Source organism: Lampetra fluviatilis, chromosome 12, assembly GCF_964198595.1.
Source record: "Lampetra fluviatilis chromosome 12, kcLamFluv1.1, whole genome shotgun sequence".
Classification (NCBI taxonomy): Eukaryota; Metazoa; Chordata; class Hyperoartia; order Petromyzontiformes; family Petromyzontidae; genus Lampetra; species Lampetra fluviatilis.
This window is the reverse complement of record NC_136286.1, coordinates 2568479-2589526: the sequence shown is the minus strand read 5'-3', so window position 1 is coordinate 2589526 and position 21048 is coordinate 2568479. Positions and strand designations below refer to the sequence as shown.

General features: G+C 50.0%; 1 protein-coding gene across 1 annotated transcript in view; it reads left to right on the top strand.

The window, feature by feature from the left end:
- The first annotated feature begins 8604 nt into the window (after positions 1-8604).
- Positions 8605-21048, top strand: part of IGFBP7 (insulin like growth factor binding protein 7) — a 36643-nt gene continuing 24199 nt past the window's right edge. Inside the window, exons 1-2 of the mRNA XM_078861351.1 lie at positions 8605-9083; positions 11209-11464. Of these exons, the coding sequence (XP_078717477.1) occupies positions 8844-9083; positions 11209-11464 (496 nt within the window). The 5' untranslated portion in view covers positions 8605-8843. The remainder of the gene's footprint in view (positions 9084-11208; positions 11465-21048) is intronic.

Sequence of the window (21048 nt, the reverse complement as noted above, 5' to 3'; positions counted from 1 at the left end):
GCAGGTGCTCACTAACAGCACTTGCCCCGACAGTACGTTCAGGCTATACGGAGGATCTTTGTCTTTGGTATGTGCCCCCCACTCCCCCCCATTTCCTTCCCCGATACTCACACAGCACAGTAAAGGTAGTGTTGTTGACACGAAAATACTGATAAGCAATTCCACGTTTCTACATTATAAGATTATACGAATTGCATTGCTCTTATATGCTCTCACGTCTACGCCCACCCACCCACACACACCGTGGTGAAGTATGGTGACAATAGCGCCCCCCCCCCTCCGGACACACACACGAATTCACACGGCGGCGTCGTGGGGAGGTGCCTCATCCAGCAGTGGATTGACCGTTCTGTTACAGTGCTACTGGGTACACTTTGGAGACGTAAGAATGCGGCTTTGCAAGAGAGTAGATGACGGGGTGTGTGGGTGGAGTGGTTTGCTGCGTCACCGCACTCTAATCCATTCTCTTTCCCAAACAAAAAAATTTGTACGCGCCCGTTTTAAAGTCTCTAATGTCAGTCCTCGGAAATCTGAGACGAGGCCACGGTGCTGAGCAGCCGGTTTAAATGTGTAATCTCAAGCCTTACCGTAGCTGGTATATTTCCAGACTGCTTGGCCCATGTGGTCTGGTTTAAATGGCCCAGACGAACGTGGTGAGTCCACGTGGTGGCGTGCCATGAACGCCCCTTCACATCCTTTGATCGCATGTCTACTACACTCTATGTAACTGTATATGCGTTATTAAAAGTTATATAATTGCAGTACAATTTTTGACTTTAAACTTTCGTGACTTCCTTAATTCACATTCTTTGATTCTTTCGGTAAAGTCACGTAGATAGAAAAGTAATTTTAAAAAGTGAATTTTTTTTAAAAACAAAAACTCATTAATGTAGACTGTAGCCTCGTTCTTAATCGGAGTGAGTGTACTGTCAGTCTATAGTGTAGACTATAGCCTGGTTATTAAGCTGGGTGAGTGTACTGACAGTCTATAATGTAGACTGTAGCCTGGTTTTAAGCTTGGTAAGCGTATTGGCATTCTATAATGTAGACTATAGCCTGGTTTTAAGCTTGGTGAGCGTATTGGCATTCTATAATGTAGACTGTAGCCTGGTTTTAAGCTTGGTTAGCGTATTGGCATTCTATAATGTAGACTGTAGCAATGGTTATTAAACAACCAAAGAATATGAATTGCAACAGACATTATACTCTATTGTATGTACGTTGAACTAATTTCCTACCGCACGTAGCCAATCGTGCTAATCGAAGTGGTTATCTGGTATGCTAAATTAGTGTCATATATTGTTGTTTTGCGGGATCTCAATTGCAAAATAGATTTAATCTCAGCGCGCCATCGAGTGGTTAAATAACGCAAGACATTGCCATCAATAGTGCTGACCATGATGACACCACAGGGTTGGCGCATCACGCAGAGATCAGCACACGCAACACACCAGCCCCCCAGCCTCAGTAGGTGGCCTGTTCAAGGCAGTACAGCAAATATGTTGCTGGCCCAAGTGCGGATATGAAATTAATAGTAGCCATATTGCCATGTGCATGAGATTTGTAATGGGCTCAGATAGGCGCACACACTTCTTGGGAGGCAACACTGTTACTGGTAGGAACCCACTGGTTCCACCAGCCCACAGGGGATTATTGTGTCCGTCCGTCGTGCAGGGGGGGCTGGGTGGGGAGAGAGGGGCTGGGTGGGGAGGGTGGGGCTGGGTGGGGAGGGTGGGAAAGGGCTGGGTGGGGAGGGTGGGGAGGGGCTGGGTGAGGAGGGGCATGAGTAGGTTAAACTCAACGTTTAACCTACTCATGTCGGCTTGTGCCCGCCCTCACAGTCGGACATATTTGCGGAATACACCACGCCGCCGTTGACCCTGGCCATTGACCGAGCAACCCAACGTTCCTACCAGCTCCCTCCGCAGGAATGTGTTTAATTAACAACAACCTCGTTACACTAACATAGGGTGGTAACCATTTACCTGCTCTGACTAACACACACACACACACCGTCATTCTCCATCTCAGACTCTCGGACACACTATCGTGACCCAGCCAGGTGGGCTACTGGCAGGACCGCTGACTGGAGGCTTCACTCTTATTCTTAGGAGGCGTCTTCAAGATCCCTCTTCATTCTTGACACAGGCAAGCCTCGAGCCCCGTGAGGAGGCTGCTTATATGGGCCTCGGCGTGTCCGGGCCACACCCAGGCCACGCCTCCCTTCGAGAACCTCCTCGGCTGTCCACCTGCCCCACCCAAGGTCCCCCCCAGGGCCCCGGGGCCCCCGGCCCCCACCTTGATAGGTCACGTGTCCAACAGGGTTCACTCCGAGTGCCACGGCCTCACCCAACCTCCAGATCCCTCAATTGGCCCTGACTTCATTCATGCCTCCCGCCGGGATGACGTCACGTGTGCCTTTTTGGACCCGCGGGGTAGGGACGCTCCTCCGCATAGTGACGTCACACGTGTGCGTGTGTGCGCAGCAGTGACGCCATCATTCACTACCCCACCCCCCCCCACGTAAAATTTCAGCCGACCCGGCTGTGACAATACGAAATAAAAACCCACACCCCCATACCCGTGTGCCCCCAACAACAACGTCAATAAATAACCGTAAGTAATAATTAAATAAAGAACATATGTACACTATAACAGAACACGCGAACAACCCACGAACCAACAACCCTCACGCTAAACCTGTGTGGGGGGAACCAATAGCAAGGACTGAACATGACACCTGCATGGAATGTTATTTAAAGTGTGCGGTGCGGGAGCGAGTCCGCGTGGCCGGACCCCCCAGGCGATGCCGGCCGATGCACGCCGGAGGGTGATGGGGCATCGTCCCCTCTGGCGGGGTCAACGATGCTGGCGGGTTGTCCCTGGGGCGATCCACGCACCCCCTGGAGAGGGACGTCCGGACGGGCAGCTCCCGACAGCGTGGAGGGAATCACGGGCTTTGGTCCTGCGGGCGGCACCACAGAGCATGGGTGGAAAAAAACCCGATTTTCCAGCGGCAGGCATCGGGTTTTTTCTTTAATACAATTAAACCCGATTTCGGGGAATTAAAACCTGGTTTAATGAATACGAAACTCTGATCCAAGGCTTAGGCTGCTTCCTCGTCGGTGCTGCTATCGTACTCGGGGGGGCCGTCGGGCACGGGGTCGTCGTAGAATGCGGCGGGCAGGTTGGTCGTGATGAACACGAGCTTCTCCACCACAATCGTGGGCGGCAGTGAGTTCCTTCGCTTGGAATGGATGAAGCCCATCGTCGAGAAGTGCGGTTCTGCAATTAGAACCAATTAAACCGGATTTCTCCCAATCTCAGATGATCGGGTTTAATATAAAAAGACAATTAAACCAGATTGTAAAAAACCCGAAGGTGCCACCCTTGCCACAGAGCCCCCCTGAGCAAGCACGTCAACAGGCGCGTCCCCCAGCTTGCCCGGCGCACCAGACACGCGCCCCTCGGCGATTGGAGATGAATGACCGCGTCGGTGCGGAACGAACGCGTGCACAAACCACGACCGACCCAAATCTTAACACATTGAGGGTGGCCGGCCTGCACAACATCGACCGGCCCACGCCAAAGTTTGTACAACTTTGGGGACGTCCCGACTGGTACCTGCGGGCAGTGCAGCCAGGCCCTGTCCCCAATAACCCACTGCTTGCCAGACACCTGACGGCCCCGCAAGCGCTCATTGGCCCTCTGGTTGCCAGAAATGGGGTGTGTCATTCAGACTCTGTCTTCTCGACAGACCTGTTCTCCACCTGAGGACGGCTGCTTGCGTTGTGGCCGAAACGTCGTGAGAATTATTTAATTATGTTTAATTTGTATTATTTTATTATTTTATTATTTCCATTCTACGTGACTTTACCGAAAGAACCAAGAAGACTACTCTTGTTTTTTCATTTTGCATACGGGCAAAAAAATGTCCCATAGATACTATGTAGTCATTTAGAGCGCTGGGTCAAACCACTGTGGGATGGATGCAGGCCTCATCATGGTGTATCATTTGCCGGTGTTTGTTTGGCCATATTTTAGCTAGGACAGGGAATTGAATCCTAGATTTGAAGCTTTCGTGACTGCAAGGATTCATAAAGTCACGTAGGTAAAAAAAGAAATAATAGTAGAAATAAAGTAATAAATCATTATTATTTCTATTTTTATTTCTATATATTTTTATTTTATTATTTTTATTCTTATTAGAAATAAGAATAGAAATAAAATAATATTATAATGATTTATTCTTTTATTTCTATTATTTTTTCTTATTTATTTTTTACCTACGTGACTTTACCGAAAAAACCTAAGAGTATACAGGGAATTGAACCCAGTTCCCGTCGGGTTCATCCCGCAATAGGGCTCACCACAGCGCCACTGCTGCCACCCGAATTGTCTTACTTTCGTTTTCAGCAGATTCCCAAGCGTTACAGCTGGTGGCGCTGTCTACCCGTGTCACGAGTCCACTCAACGCTGTGTGTCGTCCGAGTCCAGGTCGCTGCAAAGGCGCACAGTCGCTATCCAAGTCGACCTGCCCGTGTAGTCGCTCAAACATTGGTTCTCGTTGCGTTTCATCGCGATAAAGTGAACTATAAGATGAAAGCATTTATCATGGAAATAGTGTGATTGAGCCGCCGCCTCCTTTGCCAGCAACTTTGATCGAGCTGCGACTTCAAAACAAAGTCGAACACTTCCGTGACTGTTTGGCTGTTTTTATCTAACATATACATGGTACCTATAGATCATCAGCCATTACATGTTCCACTGCTGGATGACTGTATCCCCCACGCCGTCGCCATCTCCCCAGGATCATACAGTGCCACAACCGATCTCACTCCGGCACGTACGCTGGTCCCATCGCTCCATCTCCGAAGTCGGGGGTGGGGGGGGGGTGTCCCTCATCGGTCGAGTTCCCTCCTTTAGCTGCTATTCCACCACCAGTTTCATCCGTCAGCTGTCGGTCCCTTCTAGACACGATGTGTCTTGCGCAAGCCCGCATGACGATGCGATGTCTGGTTTGCGTTTGTCCCCTGCGCCATGCGTTTCGCTGTCGCTCGGTGCTTCTATCCATGCGGAATGTTCTGCAATGCTCCCAATGGCTCGGTCAGTGTCATTATTTCTGATCAATGCCATAGTGTGTGATAAGCACTGATTGAACTTTTTTTTATCTTCAGACATATTGGTATGGTGTTTTTCATTAAAACATTCGGTGTTTTTTTTTCTTCAAAAAGCTAGCTGGTTCGCCTCTGATTTTGATCCCGATCCGCCTTCAATAATTGTCCTCATTATACACATTTTGGTTGTCTGCCAGATGTGTCCTTCCAACAATTGTTTTATTTTGTTGAGCAAAGCCATTGCGGTACGACATACGCTGTCAAAACACGCAGCACATGCATGCCCCGTTTAACGAAAACAAGTTAGAAGTGACTGGAACATATTTCAGAGTAACCGAGCCCAATGCAATAATTCACTGCACGTGTGCCCATATCTGGGCTATTGGGCTTATCACAAATCGCGTACACCCACTGCGTGTGAGGAATGAGGGTCACGCATGTATCGTGTGAGTATAGTAATGGACACGTGTGTGCGTGTGTCCGTGTGTATGCGTATCTGGGTAGCGGTAGTGTAGCGGTTCGCGCACTGCGCTACAAACCCGACCACCCGAGTTCGATTCCCGCTCACGGCCAACACCAGTGACGTTTATCTGAACCGGTCCTGGGCCTCCCCTAGCTCGACTCAGCCTCAAATGAGTGCCTGGTGCGGTGTGTAGCAAACATCGCCATTCGGGAGACAAAGGCGGCCGGGCGTGGTTCACAGCACTTGCCCCAGCAGTCTGTCGAGGCTATAACGGAGGGAGCGTTGTCTCTGTTTGTATCTGCGAGTGGGGGCGGGAGTCAACGCTGTCAGGCAGCGCCACGGAGTGCGTACGGCGGTGCGGTCACTTGTAGGCGCCTTTATTTCCCCAGCGTGCACGCCGGGTTGAAGTCGGAGGGCGTAGAGACGTCGCAGCGATGAATGCAGAGCACAGTACAATAGATTGCTGGTAAAGTTAGTTCCGTAGGCTATAGCAACCTGTTGTGTCACTGTGCCTAACATGGTGTCGTGTAAAGCGTACTCTGCAGTGTTATCCTTTCAGCTATATTTTGTGTTGGTTTTTTTGGTTAAATTGGGGAATGTGCTGCTGCTTGTTTAATCCAAGCACTGTCCAGGCTCAAACAATCCGGCTTAGCTGCTCAGATAGGATGAGATCGGTCACGGGCACGTCTGCAACACTCGAAATCCACGCAGACTCCCCCCTGCCCTACACACCCGTGTACAACACGTGGTCGTGTCGTGTTTTACACGTGTGTGTGTACAACACGTGTTGTACACGTGTGTGTGTAAAACACGACGTGTGGTCGTGTTCGTCGTAGTTGCCAGGAATGGGGCGTCGCCTGCTATCTTTTCGCATTAGCGTCACACTCTCATACTCTGCAGCAGCAACAACAACAAATGTACCAAAGAATTGAGTTACCGAAAAATGCGATGTTTGGACTTCACTTTTTCGTGGCAGAAATCAATCAGTCTGTGCATAAGCCAACTACTATTGACGCCCCACAAACTAGCACTTGTTTTAAACCACACGGGAAAAATATGATGATGATTGTGATGATAATGATGTAAGTGGTGGTGGTTGTTCGGACGATAATGGTGATAATATTGGTGATGGTTGTGACGATGATGATGATGAAGAAAGCGGTGGCAGTGCTTGTAAAGATGCTGATGGTGATATAAGTGGTGGCTGTGATGATGAAAGTGTCGACAGTGATTGGAAGCGGTTGTGATGCTGATGATGAAAGTGGCGGTTGTGGTGGTTTGATGATGATTTTCAGTTTGCACGCTTTGGTCCTCTGACACCAGTGACACGTCAACTGAGTGAGTTATATGTTAATAATAAAATGTGGGGAGATGTCTCTCTCTGTCTGCTCATATTCAGGTCATATATTTTACGGACGTCCGCCTGGCCGAGTGTTTTATTGTGCCACGCTGTAATTGTGTGCCGGTCGTTCCCAGGACACCCTTAGACAGTTACATATCTCACACGTGCGTATGGTCATAAACATTTTATATCTGTACGCTGGGCGGTGGTGGAGTGGTTAGCGCACTGCTCTACGGGGCCACGGTGGCTGGCATCGGCTGAAAGGTGACATCCACCCTTCGCCTGAACGCTCTGAATAGCGTGGTGGGGTATAGTCAACCATTGCCAATGACCGACACGGAGTTGAGGGGACTTCATCCATATTTTCAGGTTTTTTCGGTAAAGTCACGTAGGTAAAAAATAAAAATAAAATTAATAAAAGTAAAATAAAAATAATACTTGCAGTCACGAAAGCTTCAAATCTAGACTTCATCCATCTTTGGATGAACAAAGGGAGGATGACCATTATACACTGCGCGACCTCAATCAATAGCGATTAATCTATTAAGGACCCAACGAAGAAGATCCCTGGTTTTGATTTTCTGCAAAAGCTCATGGGTCCATTCTAAACCACATCCGCACAAACCATGGCAGATGGGGATACCTGATGCACAAATGGAAAATTTAAAAACTCTCCAGTAGTGTGCGACTGTGGTGATACAGAACAGACCACACAACATATAACGATGCAATACCAGATCCATAAACACGAAGGAGACATCAGAGCGATACACTCCACTGCTCCTGACGCGGTTGTCTGGGCCTGACCACCTGAATGTGAAATTGTCGTCGTTGATTTGCATCTACATCAGCAGGCATTTGAAATAATAAGAAGAATTAATGGATGTGTACATGTGACCACTGGAGTCGTTTCAACTCCTGCAGGGTCTTCTTTAAAAGGGATGATTCACACTGGTAATGGTACAGGGACGGTTATTGTCTAATTTGTTGATTTCACATGAGTTTGCCGGCAATATTTACGGTACACTTCGAGCATTGTGCATTATATGTAGCCAAATGCTTGTAGTTGATGTCACACGATCTACAACGTTCACTTTGTAACAGGCTACAATCTAACGATGATGTTGATGGTGATACGGTGTATAATTGATGATGGGGACCATAATGATGATTATAACGATTAATATGATTATAATGATGATGACGATACTGGTGATGATGATTATTATGACGACGACAATAATAATGGCTGATGCCAATAATGATTGTGATTAATGGTGGTAGTAGTAATAACGATGGTGGTTAAACAGACACCATCGTCACTGAAGCAGCACTCCGAGCAAACGGGGTTGGTAAAGAGGAACGGATGAAGGAGAGCGACGGGCGGATAGGGTGGTGGAGGCGGGTGGAATTTTGCTCGGAAACTCCTGATCGCAAGAGCCACTACCCATGGAGCTAATTAACCACCCACAGCCTCGCTCCACACAGCGCTCCCAACTCGGTCTCTTCCCCCCACCACCACCACCACGCTACCCCTTCCCGTGCCCCTAACCCTCCACCACCCCCCTCCGCGCGCGTCTCCCCGGGGGACTGGGATCGCGCCTACCTCCTCCCACCACCACCCACCACCACCACCTCCCACCACCACCCACCACCTCCCACCACCTCCCACCGAACAGGCGGGGCCGCTCTCTCAACTACAGCAGCGAAAGAGCAACCCAACCCAAATCCCTCACTCCGTACAGGAAAGCAGCAACATCAGCAGCAGTAGTAACGAGCGCTCCTCTTCAGCCCGGCCGCCACTCAGGTAGCAAAGTCGACTCGCCCGCCGTGTCGTCTAGAAGATTGTCTCCACTGCTAGGCAATTAGCTTCAGCCAACCCGAACCTGCAAACCACCACCAGCCGCCAACTCCTGTCACCATGCGCCTCGCGTTGCCGCTGCCCTGGCTGGGAGTCGCTGCCCTTCTCTGCGCCGCGCTGCTGCTGCCCGCTACTGCCCAGGCGGGGGAGCCTGGCGGGCAGCGACGGAAAGGAGTGAGCGGACAAGGAGGAGGCGGCGGAGTGGCGAAATGTCCCTCGTGCGACAAGATCAAGTGCCCCGAGCTGCCGAAGGAAAAGTGTCCGCAGGGGTTCGTCAAGGGCCCCTGCAGTTGTTGCAAGGTAAGACCAACCCCCTCCCCCCCCTGGCCCCCATCTCCTCGGGACCCCTGTTCCCTATACCCCGATATATCCCGTGATAATCTCCAACGCCGCTTTCCTCGGCACGCCGAGTTTCCCCGGGACCCCAAATCCCAGAGCCAGTTTTAAATCCGACTCCACCCCCTCCCTCGTGTGATACAGTTGTTTTTTGTTCTGATTTCTCTTTGATTTATTGTTGTACCTCATTTTATTTCATTTGCTTTTGTCATTTTGGTTACCCAGGTTACTTTTGCAAATGAGACCCCTCCTCGTATCTTGAGTTCTCGCCCGGTTAAACAAAATGAACTTGAAACTTCAGTCTTGAGACTCTTGATCCGAGAGCCCCTAGCTTCCCATGTTCACAATGCAGAACCGCTCCAGATAGCGGAAGCTTGGGGAGGCCTTCATCCAGCAGTGGATTGACCATGGCTGAGGATAACGATGAGCGTTCTCAATCCCATTTGTCTGAGCCTTGGTTGCCAAACTTCAGATTATAAGTATTATTTGGGTATGCTGCGTTTGAAGTTGTGCACGAATGACAAAAAAACGCAACACATTTGTTCATAACTGTGTGACATTAATATTAGGCGACGTTTCGGGCAATGACCCTTATTCATGTATATTGATCCTAACTCTACGATGCTGACTTCGCGAAGCGCCAAACCTCAGAGCTCCTGATGCTGCCACGTCAACTCCACCGCCACCATGAGCCGCGAGTATGTTTGTACCTAGGTTCGATGTCGATGCAAGTTCTCAAGGTCTCCGGCCAAGTGTGTGGGGAGGGCGGGAGGGGGGCTCGAAGCTTCGTAGGGGTCGCCCCCATCTCACCAACCTCGCGGCACCGCGCAAATCATCCGTAACGCGCCGAGCTAATTATTGAGCGAGCGGGAGGAATCCCACTCTGCTGTTAATCAGTGCTCGCGTGCCGGGGCTGTCCGGATTAATACTCCTTTACAAACTACTAGACTATGTTTTTTTTACCAGGTATGGCCCACTGAGCTATATACAGGAGCTCTTTTTCAGAAGCGACCTGGCCACAAATTATAGCTCAACGAAGTGGCTTATCGCCGTGTGGAAATGTAAAGCAGTAGCCAAACACTTTAAACCAGGGGTGGGAACCTTTTTTTTTTCTGCCAAGGGCCATTTGGATACTTATAACATTATTCGCGGGCCATACAAAATTATCAACTTAAAAATTAGCCCGTTATATTTGGCCAAACATTTAATTAACTCACCCCTAATGTGATGGCTGGAACTGCTTCTCTTTGGTGAGGCGTGTGACGTTAGCTGGTATTGATGATGTTGCTACTCGCAACTGCTTTTCCAGGCTTGCTCCTAGATTTATTGAATTTCGAGTCCCGCCTGCGGTTCCCTTGGCAGGGCCACACCAAATGATTTCGCGGGCCTTACACGGCCCGCGGGCCGGACGTTCCCCACCCCTGCTCTAAACCAACGTCGATTCTAAATGTGGATGGAAAAACCGGAGGACCCGGGGGGGGGGTATTTAACCATACTTCACCACCGAGCGTGGTTTGGTGAAGGCATTGAGCATAGACCTGGCAGCCGTTCCGAGATCAGTGCATTCTGAGAAATTTTGGGCAAAGGCTCAATCATCGTATCTTAATTGAAAGTTGATCAGTAGTTGGACTAATTGACAACGCTGCTCCGTCCCTGGGCTGTCTCGATGCGAGGTACGGATGGGAGCGTTGAGCCAGCCAGGTCAGGGTTAGTTAAGGGGGCATCAGGGTGTGGCGATGTACCGATTCGTAGATGAATATGGATTGTCAAGCTCACGTGTGAGCATCGATATATATAATTGTATCATTTATGTCGTATGCAATGGGTTCCCGTGAGTGTTCATTGGCGGTCGATGGTGAGTGGCGGTTGATAGTGAGTGGATGGGTGGTGGGTGGTGAGTGGATTTGTGATCGATATAGTGGCTGGGTGGACGATGGTAAGTGGTGGTTCATGATGGTTAATATCGAGTTGGCGCGCGATGGATTGAGCGAATGAATGATAGCGGTTGGACAATCTATTTACAGTACAGTTAAGAAATGCGCCTTCGCATTCTCGCCTGCCCTCAACTGCCCCCCACCCCCCCCCCCAGGTTTGCGCCCGGGTCGCCGGCGAACCGTGCGGAGGCAGTGACCAGGGCCGCTGCGCCCTGGGCTATGAGTGCCAGAGGCCGCAAGGTGCCAAGAAGCGCGGCCACGGCGAGTGCGTGTGCAAGGCCCCGTACCCCGTGTGCGGCTCGGACGGGATCACCTACAGCTCCGCGTGCGAGCTCAGGGCCGCCGACTGGAGGGCGCAGAGCCGCGGGGACGCAACCGTCACGCAGACCGGCAAGGGGCCCTGCGGCAAGGGTGAGTGGATGCGGGGAGAGGGACGGGTGAAGGTGAGTGTGGGTGAAGGTGAGTGGGTGGAGGTGAGTGTGGGTGAGTGGATGCGGGGAGAGGGGCAATGACGCTGTGGTGGTTTGGTGCAGGTGAGCGTGGGTGGGTGAAGGTGAGTGTGGGTGCGTGCAGGTGAGTGTGGGTGGGTGAAGGTGAGTGTGGGTGGGTGAAGGTGAGTGTGGGTGGGTGCAGGTGAGTGAGTGTGGATGAGTGCAGGTGAGTGTGGATGGGTGAAGGTGAGTGTGGGTGGGTGAAGGTGAGTGTGGGTGGGTGCAGGTGAGTGTGGGTGGGTGAACGTGAGTGTGGATGAGTGGATGTAGGTGGGGAGCGATAGTTTAGCGGTTAGCGCGCTGCGCTATGAACCCGGCGATCTGTTTTCGATTCCCGCTCACGGCCAACACCAGTGACGATTTCCTGAACCGGTCCTGGGCCTCCCCTAGGTCGACTCAGCCTCAAATGAGTACCTCATGCAGTGTGTAAATATCGCCACTAGGGAGGGCCGGGCGTGGTGCTGGCCACCCACCCCTCGTGTACCGTACCAACATTCACAGGTGCTTGCTAACAGCCCTTGCCCCAACAGTGTGTTCAGGCTTTTCTGGGAATATTTGTTTTTGCAGGTGGGGAGCGGTAGTGCAGTGGTTAGTGCTCTGTGCTACGAACCCGAGTACCGCTCACGGCCAATACCAGTGACGATTATCTGAACCGGTCCTGGGCCTCTCCTACGTCTACTCAGCCTTAACAATTTGTACCCGGTGCGATCTGTAAACATTGCCAATGGGGAGACAAAGGTGACCGGGCGTGGTGCTGGCAACACACCTGCCCGCTCGTGTGCCGTGCCAACCTTCATAAAGGTGCTCGCTAACAGCACTTGCCCCAACAGTCTATTAAAGGCTATACGGGGATTTTTTGTCTTTGATGTTTCGTGCAGTCTTTACTCTGTGTCGAGGACAACATACATCTTTAGGAGCCCCCCCCCCCTCCAAAACGATGCGTGCATGTCCATCTCTGTCTGTCCCGCGGGCCCTCTGCGGACCATCAAAGAGGCCCCGCACTCGTTGCTGAGACGGCTCCGTTTCGCGTGCGACGTGTGATGGGCGAGAGGAGACTTCCTCCCCTAGCCGCGCGGTGCGGCGCCGAAGAGAGACGCAGCAAAGCGCACGAGGCGCTGCGGGGACACTGCTCGCTCACAGGCGACGTTGCGTTGCGATTAATCCGCATTGTGCGCGCGCGCAGAGGATTAACGGCGGGCGCATTGTGCGCGCTCGTAAACTCCACCGCGCGCGGTTGTGTGTGTAAACTACACACGCGCAGTACACACGCACGTATAAACACGTGTAGTCTGGTCCGTGTGTAGTTTACACACACACACACACGTGTAGTGTGGTGTACACACGCGCATTGTATATGCATGTATACATACGTGTAGTGTAGTTTTTACACGTGCAGTGCACATGTACGTATACACCGGTGTAGAATTCACACGTGCGGTGTACATGCATGCATGTACACACACGTGTAGTGTTCACACGTGCATGTGCGTACGGTGAACTTACACGTGCGATACACATTCGAACTATGAAGCGCGCACACGTGTGTGACGCGTGCACGTGTGTGGTCTGTACACGCGTGTAGCATGTGCGCACTGCACAGCGAGTGAGTCCCCATTCTGCAGCTTGAACGCGGGTAACCCTGTTACCATAGGAAGGTAACCGTCGCTACCCTTGGGTCAGCCGAGTTTGTTCAGGGCTCAGGGACCTCCACGACCTCGCTTCAGCCCTCCCTAGGGAACGGCTGTTTTCGTGATCCCTGGCCCCACACTGCGAGCCAATTAAAGCCCCCCACCCCCTCATCTCGCACCCAGTCCTGGAGAATCGCCGGCTCGCTCTTCCTTCTCCTCCTCCACAGCCTCCCTTCCTCCTTGAGTTCGCTCCATCTCCCCGTAGCCGCCCCCTCCCCATCTCCACCTCCCATCACTCTTCCTCTCCTCACCACCCCTCCCCCCCCGCAGTGGATCGACAAAGGGTGCTTCATCATTATCATTGTTTTATGATTGTGCACGAACAATTGTATGTTGATGTTTGTTGAACTTCTTTCGCACCATACGTAGCCAACCGTGCTCATCGGAGGTGCGGCATAATTGTCTCTTGTAACGGATGTCTGTCAGCCTCTGCGTATGAGGCCTCCCCTAGGTCGACTCAGCCTCAAATGAGTACCTGGTGCGGTGTGTAAAACACATCGCCACTGGGGTGACAAAGGCCGTCGGGCGTGGTGCTGGCCACCCACCCCCTCGGTATGCCGTGCCGGCCTTAATAGGTGCTCGCTAACAGCATCTGCCCCAACAGTCTGTTAAGGCTACACGGGGGATCTTTGTCTTTGTGAGGGCGGCGTGTAACGAGGGTTCCAGAGAGGTCCGCTCGACTTGTTTTCCTGGTGGCTTTCCGATCACACGAAGCAAGTGACACCTTTGCTCCCACGGAAACATTTAGAATATCTTGTCTTGTTAACATAATAATAGTGAAACAGTAATACTGTTCTTCTTGGTTCTTTCGGTAGTCACGTAGAAGAGAAGTAATAAAATAATAAAAATAAAACATAATAAAATAATTATCACGACGTTTCGGCCACAACGCAAGCAGCCGTCCTCAGGTGAAGAAATTATTCAGGTGAAGAATTTCTTCACCTGAGGACGGTTGTGGCCGAAACGTCGTGAGAATTATTTTATTATGTTTTATTTTTATTATTTTATTACTTCCCTTCTACGTGACTTTACCGAAAGAACCAAGAAGATGAATCCGTGCAGTCGCGAAAGCTTTAAATCGAAAAGTAATACTGTTTATGACCAACATACTGTACATGCCTTTGGTCAATCCACTGCTGGATGAAAGCCTTCCACATGCCCTGTCAGTCGTGGGGGGGGGGGTATTGGACCATACTTCACCGCGCTGGTCGGTGACGGGGGTGTCGGAGAACCGGTTCAGTTATCTCACGCCGTTGACGTTAGCCGTGGCCGGGACTCGAAATTGGGTGGCCAAGATCAAAGCCGAGTGCGATAACCACTGCGCCACCGCTCTTTTGTTCAAACTGTTTTTTTTGTTGTGTCTACCCTGCTCGCGTCATTGAGCCACGTGATCACGCCGGCCTTTGTTTAACTGAAAAAAAAACATCAGCACATTCTTCAATAAAACTGCGGCCTTAAAAAAGAAAGAGTATACATTGGGCGACGTTTGGAGCTACGGCCCTTCTTCACAGCTCATAGAGAGGGTAGAAGAAGTATGTGCTCTGAAGAAGGCCCATTGCCCGAAACGTTTTCCATTGTATACGTTTCCTTTTTAAGGTGACAGTCGTATTGACGAACGCGTGTTGAGGTATTTTGTTGTTTAGATTTAAAGCTTTCGTGACTGCAGAGATTCATCTTCTTGGTTCTTTCGGTAAAGTCACGTAGAATGGAAACAATAAAAATAATAAAATAAAACATAATAAAATCATTCTCACGACGTTTCGGCCACAACGCAAGCAGCCGTCATCAGGTGAGACGCTGTCTCCCCGACAGACCTGGTCTTCACCTGATGATAGCTGCTTGCGTTGTGGCCGAAACGTCGTGATAATTATGTTATTATGTTTTATTTTATTATTTATATTCTTTCCATTCTACGTGACTTTACCGAAAGAACCAAGAAGATATTTTGTTGTTGTTAATTGTGCTTTTGCACCACCGCCAACACAGCTGCAGGGTCACCAAATAATGTGCGGATAATTATCCAGCGAGGAGTTCAATCGTTCTTGTGAAATGCCCACCCAGCGTGGCCTTAGGCCTCAGTAGAACCCATCGAGGCGAGAAGAGGATCGCACGGGGTTGGGTCGTCACGTGCACACCTCAAATTTCACGCTTTCCAATGCTGCCCACGCCACATTTCTGCCGTACTTTTATATCTTTCCATTTCTTGTTTCTTATTTTCATCGAAGCTTTGAGATTTATTGTTTCCATCGTTCTCAGCTCTTGATGTGGAGGACAAGATCTGATTCACTCTGCCCCCCCTCCCCCCAGTGGATGCCCCAAGCGTGAGAATCGTTGAGTCGGTAGAATTTCTGGGGTCCGAGCAGGGGATAGTGGATATGTTTTTTTGTTGTTGTTGTCGGTTGTAGGAGCTTCCCCGGGATTAAATTAATCCACGCGGGGCTCACGAAGAGAGAGCGAATGATAGAACGCGAGTAAGCGAGGGAGAGAAAAAGAGAGGGCAATGGAGAGAGATAGAGCGTGGGGGGGGGGGCAGAGGAGGAGAGAGGCGAGGGAGAAAGAGGGCGAGAGAGGAATGGAGAGAGCGAAGGAGAGAGAGAGCGCGATTGAGAGATTTGGACAATAAATACTGGGGGCAGTGGGAAGGGTGAACGGATACATTCTGAGCCCAAACACGGATGGTGACCCCAACGCTGACACTGACCCTAACTGACCCTCACTCTCCCTAACACTGACTCTTAAACTCTAGCCCTAACCCTAACACTACAGTTTACACGTGAACCCTAACAGCAGCATTTGCCTTGTGCCACTAATTCTAACGCTCAGCCTAACAATAACATGAGCATATCGCTGCGGCTAATGTACAAACATTTACTCTAAAGCCAAGCCTAACACGAATAAGGCATCATTATTATTAACGCTTAACAACAAATCCCAGAACCGTAACACCACGAGACATCTCACGGTGACAGCCAAGCCCACACGAATGCCACGCCGCGTCGCCAAGGGGTCCCTGGTGCCCTCCTCCCGAGGATAACCCCCCACCTGAGCAACCAATCACCTGAGTGCGCGTGGGGGGGGCAGCCGGTGAGATGGTCGTGGTGACGAGGGAGGAAGGGATTTCGGAAGGAGGGAGTAATACAATATATAATGAGATGTATATTTAGCGGGAAGTTTATGTGGCTTGCCACGCTGTCATCCAAAAGTTGCAGGTATGGAGCAACTAGTGATGGTGTTGATGGTGAGAATGGTGGTGGTGGTGATTGTGTTGATGAAATTCGTAATAGCAGTGATCATACTAATGCAAGTGGTGATGGTGGTGGTTGAGATTATGATGATGAAAATGGTGGTGGTTGAGATTATGATGATGAAAATGGTGGTGGTTGTAACGATGATGGCGGTTGTGGTGAAATTGGTGGGGGTGGTTGTGATGATAACGATCAAGAAAGTAGGTGGTTGTCATGATGATGGTTGATGAAAGCGGTTGTGATGATGATGAAAATAATAATGATACTACTGCTCATAATGGTGTTGAAATCATCATCATCATCATCGTCATATAAGCGAGCGGTGCACATGTCAGTCACGGAGGCCTCGTGAACAAGACTCTTAATGAATGCGGCTCGGCCATGTGAGCACGCGTTCATTAATTAATGAGCGGACGCGTCAACGCATCATCGCGTCGCGCTGAGCGGCGCACTGGGATTTACAGCGCGCGAGCTCGGCTCTTCGTCATCCCTGCAAAAGTAATTCACCGCTCAATGTGTGTGTGTCAGAGAGTATGAGGGAGCAGTGGCGCAGCGGTCAATCCGGCGACTCGAGTTCAAGTCCCGCTCACTGCCAACACGGGTGACGATTATCTGAAGCAGTAATGGAGCTCCCCCGAGGTTGACTTCGTCTCAAATGAGTACCTGGTTCGATGCGTAAACATCGTCATTGGGGAGACAAAGACATCCGGGCGTGGTGCTGCCCACCCACCCCCTCGCGTGCCGTGCTGGCCTTCATTGGTTGGCTTTCGCACCTTTGATTAGCAGGGTTGGCTATGTGCGGTGCGAAAGAAGTTCAACATACATCTGTGGGTACTCGCTCATAGCACTTGCCCCAACAGTCGACTAAGGCTATAATGGGAGGAGGATGTGTGTGTGCGTGTGTGTGCATGACATATATACTGTATCGCATATGTATGCGAGATTACGCATGTGAGAGTGATTACAGATGTGCATGTATATGTATGAGTATGAGACTGTGCGTGTGTTCGTGTATATATGATGATGACCATGGTGGTGGTGGTGGTGGCATCTGTATTTCTGAGATTGTAAAAAGAGCCATTGGTGCGGTGAGTTGGATGAATTTCAATTGGGATTAACCTTGGGCGCTGCAGATGTGACACAGTGGCTGGTATGAAATCACCTTCGGGACAGAGATGTGATAATGATGAAGATGATGAATATGAATAACGATTAAGATGATAATGACGCTCAACCATCATCTTAAATCTGCACGATGATGATGAATCGTCGTGATCATGATCAATCATTATGCATATTTAAGATGATGATCACGATGAGCGTGCACGACTATGACACCGAGCTAATTGACAAAGCCGCGGAGCTCGAACAAGGAAGACGACCCCTGCCAAGGGGGCCTTGCAGTGCAACTCGGGCAGTCAGAACGCACGCACGAGAAGTAGCCCCAGTCAGAGGTTTTGCTATTTCACCATAAATTACTTATTTCTACAAACAATACTGACTTTCTATAACTCAATAAAGACTGCCGACGAGGTTTACGCACATGTATGTCTAGTTTGCAATATATATCCTTCGTCGATTATCAGTCAGGCAAAGTCAAGAACTCATGTTCGGAATTCACAACTCTCAGCAGAAAGTAACTGTACTCGTGTAAGTGTATTCACCCCCCAATTCGTTATATATAGAAAAAATTATAATCATCATATATTTATAACATCTTATAGTTGTGCAGTATTCCGATGCGTCGCCTTACGCCTAATGCAAACAGGCGCACTGACGCGGAGTGGTTAGAACGGATAATTAGGGGGTGGAACAATTATATATATATATATACCTTATTTAATTAATTCCCGTCGCTCAAAGCTCGTTTCACTTCAGCCTGAAACAACCTCCGTGACCCGCCGCCACACCACGTACCGTGCCCAGCAGTGTTGACACAGCGCGGCACGGCCCCACTCACTCACTCACTCTCAGACGTGAGTCATACGCGTCGCACGCAATCACCCTCGTGGACGCGCTACGCGTAAACCCACAAGACGTCGCTGCCCCGATGTGCATGCAAGAAAAAAAACCGTGTACACATCTCATCGGCAGCGCGGTCTTCTGCGAGTGCGGGTTTTTTGTTTTAAAGCAGCATTGGTTCAATACAAGCGTACTCTGCACAGGTTTCAACATTTAGAGGCTTGTATTTTATGTAAAAATGTTGAACTCTCTTTCGCACTGTACGCACCCAAGCGTGCTAATCGCCGGTGCCGGGGAAGAACAACAAACTGAACACAAAAAACTAATTTCTTTAGAAAAGTGCATGGCTCCAGTGGCTTCCTATTAATTGTCGGAAGGAAGAGCGTTTCAGACGGCCGCAGAAGCGAATCTGAAAGCGCGCGACACAGTGATAATTGTTCGATGACCAGATAAAAGCCGCTGCGAGGATAACCAGAGTTCACTTGATGGTATATGCTTCTTTTACGCGATCAGCAAGGTATTGTGGTTCATTTGTGGCAAGCACTTTGTGTGTAATGGGTGCAACCTCATCATGTATCGTTCAGCAACCCGTTACGACACGTGCCTAAGAATGTTGTACACGCTGCAGCTTGCTTGAAACAATGCTGCTGAACTGACCGATGTTTATAGTGGAGGGCCATCGAGGTTAGATATGGGTTCCCGGAATTAGACGCAACATTCAATGATACACAGCACAGACTCACCCTTATAGGATTGATTCTACCCACCATGTTCCCATATCAACGTCATTCTATCATCATTACGAGGACCATTTTATGGCCATCATCCTTCCACGGAGAGACGCGCCATAGGCATGCGGAGTTTCCACCGCTGGCTCAGAGCTGTACACGGGAGATGAGCAACTGCGTCAATTATTGCGTGTCGACTAATTATAATTATCATCACCATAATTGACGAGACATCATCATCATCAATGTCTAGTACCAGGTACAGAGGGAATGATATTTGCCTTATTGAAATACTGCTACCCCGCTCTGTACTCTCTAGGAATGTGGATTTCCACCACTCGCTCAGCCCCCCCCAGCTCCCTGTTCCCTGCCCCCTATTTCCACGTGGGATTGATTGTAGGGCCACAATTTGATTGAAGCATAAAAACACAAAATCCAACAACAAGCGCGCACGCACGAGCAGAACAAAACACGTGGCTCCAGACAAAACACGGCTGCTGCTTCCCTCCACCTGCAATGCGGGCGGCAGTCTGAGTGCAACCGTGCCACGAGATGCCAAACAAGTCTACGGCAGCCTCCCTCCCTCCCCTCCCTCCCGTGCCATTAGTGGGTTTTTTTGGCAGGCGGCAAATTAACAACGGCAATTAGCCAACGGGCAGGTCGCCGCACGCCGTTGGGTGTCCTACAGATGCGCGTGGAAAGCAGGCGCGCGTGGCAAGTTGCCACACGCGGCAATCGGGCACTCGTTTGCAAGTTTCCACGCGTGTCATGGAAAAGCGATATATACACATACACGTGGCAGCCTAAGCACACGTGGAAAACTACAACACGTGCCATCCTAAACACGTAGCGATCTACAACGCATGAAACCAAACACGTGGCAGATAAGACACGCGTGGCAGCAGCAACAAGACCCCACCTACGAAGGCAAATTAAGTGAATGAGTTTGGCAATAAATGTTTTATGCAATTCTCACTCTCATTAAACGGTCAAGGGTTTCTGACAGATGCGTTGATGGATTTTTTTTGTTTTACAAGGCTGCCAGGCGAATGTGTGATGGGTGAGGTAACGTGTACAGGGAGGAGAATGCCAGATAATTACCGGGCATTGGAGTGGCACCCCCGAGTTCGTTGACCAAGGGGAAGAAAATTACCTAAAGTCACATGGCGATGATGGTGGTGGTGGTGATGAGACTGTGAGTGGAGATGTTAAGAGGTTGAATGTCAACTGTGCCACAGCAGAGGTATCTGGCAGAAGGAAAGAAACGAAAGCAAGGTGTGCTGAAACCAACAGTTATTCGCCGTGATTACCTCTTGGTATAGCAGCTGTTGCTATGTCACCGTTGACATGGTTCTGGTTTTCAGTGGGGAAAACAACACATACACAACAGGCCTGGAGTCGTGTAAGTGCCCGGGCATTCTGGGCTTTCAACCACAGCCACCTCCGGTCATTTTCGCAGCAGTGGCTTTTGGCTGGCCATCGAATTAAGATGGTCACCGCATCATGCGCGTTCAGATGCGCTTTTGCGGCCGTCTGGAACGCTCTTCCTTCCGATATTAGGAAGCCACTGAAGCTATGTAAATTTTTATTTAGATTGAAAACATTTTTTTTACAACTGCTGTTTGTGCTTGGCTTATTGTCCTTCCCCTGCACCTCCGATTCGCACGGTTGACTACGTACAGTGCGACAGAAGTTCAACACACATACATCTTGGGCCCCTTTCTTCCCATGCATTTGGACCCTGACATCACTCGCAGCCTTTCTGAACTCCATTCAGGGACCCTATGCCAAAAGGTGACCTTACCTCACTTGGGTCTGGGTTCGGATCTCGGTTGATCGTGGCCAATGGCAGAGGCAGGTTTCCTGAAACCCAACCCTCTT